General features: G+C 32.2%; 1 protein-coding gene and 3 long non-coding RNA genes across 4 annotated transcripts; all 4 read right to left on the reverse strand.

The window, feature by feature from the left end:
* On the reverse strand, positions 1 to 763 carry LOC138339698 (uncharacterized). The gene is made up of 2 exons (XR_011212543.1): positions 310 to 763; positions 1 to 225 (listed from the first exon to the last, which is right to left on the reverse strand). It is a non-coding gene; the product is annotated as an uncharacterized lncRNA (long non-coding RNA).
* A 419-nt stretch (positions 764 to 1182) lies between these two features.
* Positions 1183 to 2789, reverse strand: LOC101265366 (uncharacterized). Its single transcript, XR_011212542.1, has 2 exons — positions 2391 to 2789; positions 1183 to 1478 (listed from the first exon to the last, which is right to left on the reverse strand). It is a non-coding gene; the product is annotated as an uncharacterized lncRNA (long non-coding RNA).
* A 542-nt stretch (positions 2790 to 3331) lies between these two features.
* Positions 3332 to 4733, reverse strand: LOC101265675 (uncharacterized). Its single transcript, XR_011212538.1, has 2 exons — positions 4250 to 4733; positions 3332 to 3633 (listed from the first exon to the last, which is right to left on the reverse strand). It is a non-coding gene; the product is annotated as an uncharacterized lncRNA (long non-coding RNA).
* Positions 4734 to 5832: 1099 nt separating this feature from the next.
* Positions 5833 to 8519, reverse strand: LOC100529103 (beta-hexosaminidase 1). The gene is given in 2 exon segments (NM_001247679.2): positions 5833 to 6919; positions 7714 to 8519. Coding segments are annotated over 2 exon segments (1728 nt in total). The 5' UTR covers positions 8492 to 8519; the 3' UTR covers positions 5833 to 5969.
* Positions 8520 to 10334: the final 1815 nt, after the last annotated feature.

The following is a 10334-nucleotide window of genomic DNA, read 5'->3' on the forward strand; positions in this document are numbered from 1 at the left end:
TTGAAATATGTAAACACACAAAGTTTATTGAATATTTTACAACTAATACAAAGTCCTAACCGAATACTCCATAGATCCTATAATGATTGTCTAGGACATTATGTATCCTATAGACAAATCAATCTACATATACTAAACTCTATTTGTAATATAAAATATTACATCTTGTTGTTTCTCCAAATTAATCACTCCAAGCCTTAAAATTTGGTATTTGGAGCGGTTATCCTGTCACAAAAATTGCAATACGATCAAATTAATTTACGTACAACAAAAAAATTGAAACAGAAAGGACAATGTAACTAAACTTACTCAGAACAATTGACTTTTGGTGTTGTAGGGAAAGACAAGAGGACTTGACAACCCCAAGTAAGTGATTCAGCTGCTTTTGCATTGATATGTGGATCTTGTAATCCTGCCTTAATACATTCACAAATAGCTACTTCTGCTTGTGAGTCTTTTCCCATAGTATTAAGTTTAAATATTTGATTGCAACAAGCCTTTGGAGGAACCTTACTATTCTTGTAACCACTTATTGTCCATTCTATACAAGATTTCATATGTCTATTTATATCTCTACACTTAACTTGATTAGCTTCTAAACTATGCACGGGTTTCAATGAAGACGAATTCGAAAACGATAAGAAGGAGATAATAATTAGAATAACGACAAGAGAAATTGATGTTGATGATGGATTCATTGTGAAGTTTCGATAGGTAATCTGTCTTATTTTCAGATAGGTTAAAGATATATACGTTTAAAAAGATTTTTTTTTTGTTTGTCGTAGTAGATGTGGCTAAAGTTTATCAATATTTATAAAGATGTATGTGACGTGATTTTGAAGTTGGATTATTATCCACCATATTTCTAACAAGGATAAAGGAGGTACCACGTATGTTTGTGAGGGTGCTGCTTAATTCACTCTCCACATAATTAAGAAGTCTAGCTCATTGAGGCCATTCAAATTATATAAAATTATAAATTTTGTTTTATATATAGGTTAATCCAAAAATATAGATTTAAAAATATTACAATATTATCAAAGTAAAAGGAGACAAATTAACGGTTGATAATATAGAGGGTAATTAAATTGAGAACTTAAAATGTTCCATTGAGATAAATGATGGAGAATGTGAATTATTCAAAATGAGTAGGAGATGTTACATTTCTAAAACAAATTGAACGAGTATATAATTTTCACCCTTTTATTTTTGCGATTGGTCAATTTACTGCAAAAATAATAAAAAAAAATAGACTAGTGCAGATTGCTATTTAGTGTTTTTACAACTATAGGAACATAAACATAAGACGAAATACACGCAATTGAGAAATAATTACATGAAGATGCAGGAAAATGAAATACCAAATAATTGATTCTAAAAGAAAAAACACAAATTAAAAATTCATGGAATATATATTTATACTCATAATTCCAGCAAGAGCTTCATCTTAGTGATTTCCAAATTAAGATCATTTTATCCTGCCAAAAGAACAAACGTTTAATCTACACGATGTAATTATAGCAAAGTAATAAATACATTAGAACCAATAAACAGAAAAAAAAATAAATTAAAAAAATTCCCCGTACGTAGTACATATATATATAGTTTATTACTATTCCAATAGTTCACCAAAAAAAAATAAATTCAAATATGTTTGGTTATAGTATCAAGCTACTTATTTAAACATATACTATTATTATGATTACAACCTATAAGGTAAACTTATTGAAGTACATATACTAATTAAATAATACAAAAGAATGCACAAATTTTACCTACATCAACAATAACATTATAATGATGAATCCGAAGCCTAAAAGTATAAAATATTAATAAAAATTTTAAAATGGTATTTTAAAATTTTACATTAACCAAAACAGTAAAATCGCGAGCAACAGCGATTTTAGAAAATTGCTGCCTATTTTTTAAAAAAGAAAATCGCTGTCAAGGCAGTGGTTTTCATTTTTTTTTAAAAAATAAATTTTTGTTTAGAAAATCGCTGCCTAGGCAGCGATTTTATTTTATTTTTTTGATTTTTTTTGGAAAAAAAAAATTAATTTAAAAAAATGGAAATCAATACCTAGGCAACGGTTTTCTAAAGAAAAAAGTTTTTTATATAAAAAAAAATTAAAAATCGCTGCCTAGATAGCGATTTGAATTTTTTTATAAAAAAATCACATTTTGCAAAATCGTTGCAGTCGATTTTGCTTTTTGCAATGGAGGAAATCGCTGTTGTTCCAGCGATTTTGTCATTTTGGTTAATACAAAATTTTATGTACCGTTTTAAATTTTTTGTTAATATTTTATACCTTTAAGCTCCGAACTCTTATAATGATCCATGTCATGTAAATATTATTTTTCGTATCAATATGTCGAACTTAAACTCGTACCAGGACATTTGACATAAGGAGAGAAAGTGAAGGGCAAGGTGATTCCACATCTATGGGGAAGCGCTTTAGCTGTTGCATCTGAGATTCTCAAATCTTTTATTGCTGACTGAACACATCTACAAACAGCTGACCTATTAGCAGTGTTATTCGCGATTTGAGAGAGAGTTAAAGCTCCAGCACAACACGCGTATGGAGGAATCCCAGTCACCCCACTTCCGCCCTTGAAGAACACCATGCAAGGTCTCAAGGCTCGTTCTATGTTGTCACACTTAATGTTATCGGCTTGTGAGTTATAAGTTTGGAGAATCAAGATAAAGAGTAATAAAAATAATGTTACAAAAGGATATGTAGGCTTCATGGTGAAGTTAAGGATATTGGGATTTTTTTGAGTTTTGATTTAATTCTTAACGAATGATTTGTGGTTTAATTTATAGAAGTTTTGAAGGGACATGAAAACAAATAAAGTTGTTTGGTTGATGACGATATATCGAATTGGCTAAAGATAATGGAGAAGATTAAAATAAAAATAGGTGCATTATTCACTATCAATGGAATAGGTGAAAAATTATAGGATTACAATAAATTACTAGTAAATTAAACATCAAAAAGTGATTTCCTTCTTCTTCTTTTTTACCCTATAAAAAACTTTATATTCTAAATTACAGTAATATGATATAATGTTCATTAAAATAATTAAGGTGCATAGAGTTTGCATGGCTTACGTAGGATTTTCACATGGAAGATGCCATGCTATATTTGTTTGTAATCGAGTTTGCCCTAAAATAAGGGAACACTTATACGGCTCATAGCTATCTATCATCACAAATCTTCTATAAGAAAAACTTTAATACAATGTATTTCAAATTCATATAAAAAAAAATAGATTAGTTTGATTTATCTCAAGCCCAAAAGAAGAAAAAAATAACAAAAACTTTGATAAATTCTCGTAACGTACATATTTTATTTAATTCAATGTAAGCGCAGCTAACTTGTATTATAAGAAAAGTTAATTGAATTTTCTCCTCATCGAAGAAAACACAATTATATTACATGCAGAAAAAAAAAAGTGCAAAAATACTGAACATAACATCGACATATATTATATTACAAATATAAACCAGGAAAAAAAATCACAATTATAACTTATATGCATCTCGACAAACTTTATTTTGCTATATATAAATAAGCGTTCATCATGCCTTGTATATTATATATGGCATCCTTAAAAACACTTCAATTGATCCTGCAAGAGTAGTAACAATGTACAAAATTATATATCAAGGACATACCGACAAAAGTTAGTAGTCCATAAAAAACATTGTTTATGACTCAGTCCGGTTATTAACTCAACTTATATCTAGCTCGAGTTAAGCTTATATTTAAAAATTGAACTGATTTACTTAAAATATGCAAGTCAAATTGATCCAATTGATATATCGTCAAAATATTTTAGAAGAATTCCCTTTTTGATTTGATATGTTATATGTATAAAAATAAAATAAAAAAAGTTTAATTTTGTATGCCAATTAAACAAATCATAAGGAAATAAAATAAAATTTGACCAGTGTTAGGAAGGTTGGGTTATGAGTTATGACCCATTGGTTTCACATCTCAACCCACTGATCAACATTTATCGACTCAACTCGTTTAAAATTCAGTTTAGTCCGCTCATTTGGTACTCTTAATTTCATTTTACTTTGGTTCAGCCAATATTTAGGCATATTATCGACCTCTAGTAGTACTAAAAAGTTCCATAATATAACATTTTTCAGGGAAAACATTATTTTGTAAAATTATGTATGAAAACTGACTATTGTCGTGTCAAACGCGCTAACAAGGGTGGAGGAAAGTAATATTACTTGGTGCAGTCAACAGTGGGTGAAATAGGGAATGACAATGAGATTCCACAACTCTTGGGAAGACTCCCAGCAAGTTGAGAGTTAATTTTGATTTTTTGAGATGCATTCTTTAGACAAGTGCATGCAGCCTGTCTATCTGGAACAGTTGTTGCAGCAGATGCAAGAGATTGGCAACCATCACAACAAGGTTGTGGTGGCTTCCCACCACTGCCTTGTAAATAGCTGAGGCAGGGCTTGATTGAGCTAATTACTGTGCCACAAGTGATAGCACCTTCTGAAGATGGTGTAATTAGTAAGAGAATTAGAGTCATGGTGAATGGTACTAGTACTAATTTTGCTTGGTTTGAGGAATTCATGGTTGGTTAAAAGATTTTAGACTTGTGTTGTTGAGAGTGATCTTTTGTTCTGTTTTTATAGATGAAACTTGAGAAAACTCACTAGCACAAGTAAGTTATAATAATGAAAGATTATGTTTGGTTTATGTGATTGAGTGCAAGAAATGATGGAAAATTATTGATGTATTTTCTTTGTTTTAAGATTTGGGTATTGTTATGTGGAAAGTCAAAAGTTTGGTGCAATGGAGATTGAGGCAATTAGGAATTCAACTCTGCAAAGACATCGAATGATCAATGCGAAATTTCTTGAGTCTATATGTCATTACGTGTACACGTTTTTACTAAGTTAATAATTTGAACCTTGAATTAGAATTTAAGAAATTGTGTAACTTATTTAAAGGAAAAATTGTATATAATAGCAAACTAATAACCTCAAATAAATGGAATAGTTAAGGTTTGATTTAATTGTACTCCATTGCAAACATTAGCTAAAATTTGTCAGCGTCTCTCTCCCAAAAATCTCGCTCACCACTCTCCATTCTCGCTCGCCTCTCTCGCTTTATACACAGAAGTGTATAATTCTGTTTCTGTTTTATATAAAGCGAGAGAAAATTGTATATACACATGCAAAAATGTATATCTTCGTGTTATACACTTAATTATACAATTACAAACATTTTACTTCAAATATTGCAGAGAAAAAGAGCAACGAATTATACAATTGCAGTGAAATACAATTTTCTCTAGCTTTATACAACAGAAGTCTATATATTGTGTTTCGTTTTTGTATAAAGCGAGAAAAACATATATCTTCTTGCTATACACTTATAATTATGCAATATACATACATTTTAATTCGATTCAACTGTATGCAAAGCAAATTATACAATTGCAGCGAAATAGGCCAACAAATTATACAATTTAGACCAGCGAATTATACAATTTAGGCCAGTGAATTGCCTTTTTTTGAAGGTAGTAGGGGATTGAAAAGTCAACACACAATGATAGAAATGGAAATTAAAAAAGAATAGTGAAGGGCAGGAAATTTATTTATTTTGAATGGATACAATTTTTTTGGGTATTCTCGAGATTTTGCATACAACTTTTAGCTTCTTCAGGTGTTTACTTTTTTATTGGATCTCCCGAGTGAAAATTCGTAGAACCGTACGGTAGTTGCTATCTTCAAAAAATGGATGTATTTCGCTATCCTATCAGCAAGTACAGATGGGATAGGGGAAAACAGCAATGTAAGAAATTCCCAGATTCATTTGCCTAGTAAAATCATGGTAATGTGGTGACAATAGAAGGTAACATTACAATAATAAACTGGATCTGAATATAGAAGATAATACAGATAAATGACTGGTACAGACACTGATGAAGGATCAGCTAGTAAATGAATGAACTGTGTTACACATGCCTGGGTTTTTGATACACCAAAGTGGTTGAATCGGTTCAGCACCTATTCCCCTAGAAACCATTCTGTACCTCCATTCATTCAGTCGATCAGTAGCCTCTGCATATCTCTTCATTCCTGTTTCATCACGATTTCCTGACCACAATGCTTCTGCCATTGCTGATGCTCTTGGCCAAATCCTTGAGTCCATAACAGTTGAATCAGCTTGTTCGGACCATAATGCTACTTCCCCTCCAATTACCAATGGAGCCTCCTCATCAGTTAGGCCGTAGGTTATATCATAGTTGTAAATGGTTTCCCACGTCTTGAAAGGCCCACACCATGATCCGCCATTGCCTTGGTCAGTACCTGGTGGCTGATCATAGCGGCTGTCATTCCCAACGAAGCTTCCATGGCCACAATCCAAGTAATAGTAATCTGCAGATGACACAATCACACGGTAGCCAGAAGTGACAAGCTGCTTTGTATTGTTTGGTCCATTATTCCAAGTTTGCATAATAACATTCTGTGGAGGAAGCAGAGATGGATTCACTTTCACATTACCACTCAATATAACATCCTCCCAGTAGACCACCGTACGATTGAGTGAGAGGATTTCAGGTAAGGTATTATTGATAAACTTCTCTAGTAGCTGACTGAGAGTTCCATTGCTAGCAACAAACTTTTGGACTGATAGATCAGTATTCCAACAGTCTGAATTGATCTCATCTGCTCCTCCGTGAAAGAGTGAATCCGGAAACATGGTGATAGTGCCCTGGATGACATTCTTGACTACTTCATAGGTCTTGGGAATCGATGGGTTCAGTTGGCCAGTGCCTGGTTCAGCTGCAAGAGCTGGACTACTTCCAGCGGGCCACCAGAACATATTTGCACAAGTGACTATCTCAGGGTAAGCTTCAGCCCAGGATCCTGTATGTGCTGCAATATTTGCAAAATGGGACAAACTTCAGACATTTAATAGTGTTACCAATACACTTACCTTTGTTCCTATGTCCACAAAGATATCCATATGTGATTCTATGTTTAACAAAAGAAATTTTGACGTGCTTTACAACATGATATAACCTTCTTCTGTGGAGGATATAGCAATTTGCCTCTCATTTGGATTTTAACAAAATATCAATTGCAGTAATAAGGACTATCGCACTTTCAGTGGTACCAAAGACAAGACTGTCCCTTCCATTACCCTTTATCAAGCTGGTTTACAAGATAATCTAAAATTCATAGTTCTTTGCACACCATGTAAACAAAATTGTCAAAATCCTACCTACGGAACTACCATAAAAAAAATGGAGCCGAATATCAAGATTGAGATCGTCAACCATCTAAACTCTCATTCACATCTCATTGAAAGTATCAAACATAATCTCTTACATTTTTGAGCATATATCGGAGGATATATTATTCGTATCGAGAAGAGTACTCAAAAGAACAGCGGTTCATACACACTACCTTCCCAAACCCAGGCTTAAAGGTTTTGGTTTCCTGTATAAAAAGATATATACATTTTCATTTGGCAGAAGAAAAAGTTCCAAAAAATCCACCAAGGTCCCATTAAGTTAATATTAATAAATTAATGATCCCCATATCCTGATAAATTAATAATACTTCCAAAAGTCCAATCTTGTTCCTTTTCGGGATTACCTAGAAATTGTAAACGAAAATTATCCATACATTATTCTATTATACTTTATCGTGATTCCATAACTTACCAGGCATGTCAATTTCAGGTAAAACCCTAACTCCGTGTTCCATTCCATATTCCACGATCTTCTGCACGTCCGCCGGCGAATACATCATCTCGTTGCTGTACGCTCCTTTTCCGGCGAGCTCAGGCTCCGACGGGATCACAAGCGGAAATGAATGTGAATCAGTTATATGCCAGTGAAAAACATTCAACTTGTTCATACTCATAGCTTTAATCAGCCTTAACAAGTGATCGACTCCGTAGAAATTTCTCGAAGTATCCAACATCACACCTCTGTGAGTAAAAATCGGTAGATCGTGTATATACACGCCGGCGGAAACTCTGGTAGGGTTTCCGTACACGAGTTGTGAGAATGTCTCCAGCCCTCGCATGGCTCCCCATACAGTCGCCGCAGATATGTAGGCGGAGGCGGAGCCGTCGGAAGGTGTGGAGAGAGAGTAGGATTCGTTGACTCCGTGAGCGAGTGGTGAAGTGACATCGGAGACGGAGATGACAAGGCTTTGTAACGGAATTGATGAAGTGAGGTTGATAGCGGGAGTTATGATGGGACGGTGGTGTTCGGAGAGGATGAGGTGGCGGTAACGGTCGACGGCGGGAGTGAGGTACCGGTGGTACGGGTGGGAGATGGTGAAGTTTGTGGAGAGGAAGATGGATTTTGGGTTGGGCCAAAGGAATGTTGTGGGCTTGGGCCAGACATTGATTGGGTAATTTGTGGCTGTTGTTTGTGAAATTAAGATAAAGAATAATAGAAGAAAGAAGGAGAATGTTTTCTCTCCTCTCATTTTTTTCTCAAGAGAAATGAAAATTACATGGACTATTTATATTGTTATTTTTCTAAAATATCAAATTTTGGAATATGAAAATTACATTGTTTTGTTTGATTATGTTTGGAGTTTATATTTTGGGTGGGATGGATGAAAGGGGATTGTATAAAGACTTGACTTGGCTACTTTCTTTTCAACTTCAAAAGTCTTTGCTTCTAGTTTGTTGGTTTGTGATTTGGATACAAGCAACTTAAACTTAATGTTTTTATTATCCTTTTAAGTGTCGTATGTACTCATTACTTTATGCAGATATTAGTAATGGAGTGATTAATAAATGATACATTTATCAGTTATTCTATCTCTTGTCCTGCATAAATGATACTTGGATTTTCTTTTTAACGTGTGCATGTATTAGTTATTCGAATTTCTAAATTACAAATCAAACACTGTATTAATTTAATACTTATTTTCTAGTTAACTAGCAAACATAATATTACTTATACAAGATTGCATCTAAACCAGCTACCAAACGACTATAGGCCTTTAGCGAATAAATTTTCAAGTGATCCATACATTATTATAACTTTGAGTCATTTGTTCTTCTTTGTTTTTTTTTTTTTTGTTTTTTTCTTTTTGTTTCTTCTCTTCTTTCCTAAATAAACAATTTGAACTTTTCTTGAATTATAAAAGTAAGAAGCATAATTATGTTTTTGTGAAGTTTAGACAAATATTCATTGGTTATTTGTGCTTATTATGTTGGTAAGTTTAGCTTTAAGTAGCATGAATCAGAATTAACTTTTAAATGAGATAAGAAAAAATTTTCACCTAATTTTAAATATATAAAAAACAATTAAATGATACAACTCATTTAACCTAACTTTTATAAGTTTATAAACAACTCATTAGTTGTGATTAGTGAGACAACTTAGCTTAAAGAGACTGCAGGCGAGAGGAATATAGATTTAAAAATAGTCATTGACCCCTAAATTGGCCAAACGGCTGCTAATCATATATTTCCCTATTTAGTATCCATTGATAAATACAAAAAATTGTCTATTAAATAGCATACTTTGATGTATTTATATATTGTCAGAGTATACAATATATAATTATATTTTTTATGATAGCAACAATTAGAATAGTTTGAATCATATCGTTATATAATATTAATAACGATAATATGATCTTCTAAGACTTTGGGAACTCAAATGGATTGTAGTGCCAACTTCCAAGTGGTTTTTGTTGAGTTATTCATTCATTAGAATATTTTTCGCATAGTATAGGATAATAGAATTTTATTTAATAGTTTTTTTTTTATCAAAAGTATTTTCTTTTATTCATATAGATTTAAATTCTGCTACATCATATCTTTTGATGGTTCGTAAATTATAATTGTGTTTATATTCGTTTAACAAAATATTGTGTTAGCATTAACTTGATAAAAGGACGAGTTCGGAGTTAGAAGGGTACAAAATATTAACAAAAATTTCAAAACGGTATATAAAATTTTATATTAATCAAAACGGCAAAATAGCTGGAATAACAGCAATTTACTCCACTGGAAAAAGCAAAATCGCTGCCACTGCAGCAATTTTGCAAAATGTGATTTTTTTTTTTAAAAAAATGAAATTGCTACCTAGTCAGCGATTTTCAATTTTTTGTAAAAAAAAATAAAATTGAAAATCGTTTTTTTAAAAAAAAAAAAATCACATTTTGCAAAATTGCTGCAATGGCAGCAATTTTGCTTTTTTCGGTGGAGTAAATCGTTGTTATTCTAGCGATTTTGCAGTTTTGATTAATATAAAATTTTATATACCATTTTAAAATTTTTGTTAATATTTTATACTCTTTAAACTCCGGA

Source organism: Solanum lycopersicum, chromosome 1 (genome assembly GCF_036512215.1).
Source record: "Solanum lycopersicum chromosome 1, SLM_r2.1".
Classification (NCBI taxonomy): domain Eukaryota; kingdom Viridiplantae; phylum Streptophyta; class Magnoliopsida; order Solanales; family Solanaceae; genus Solanum; species Solanum lycopersicum.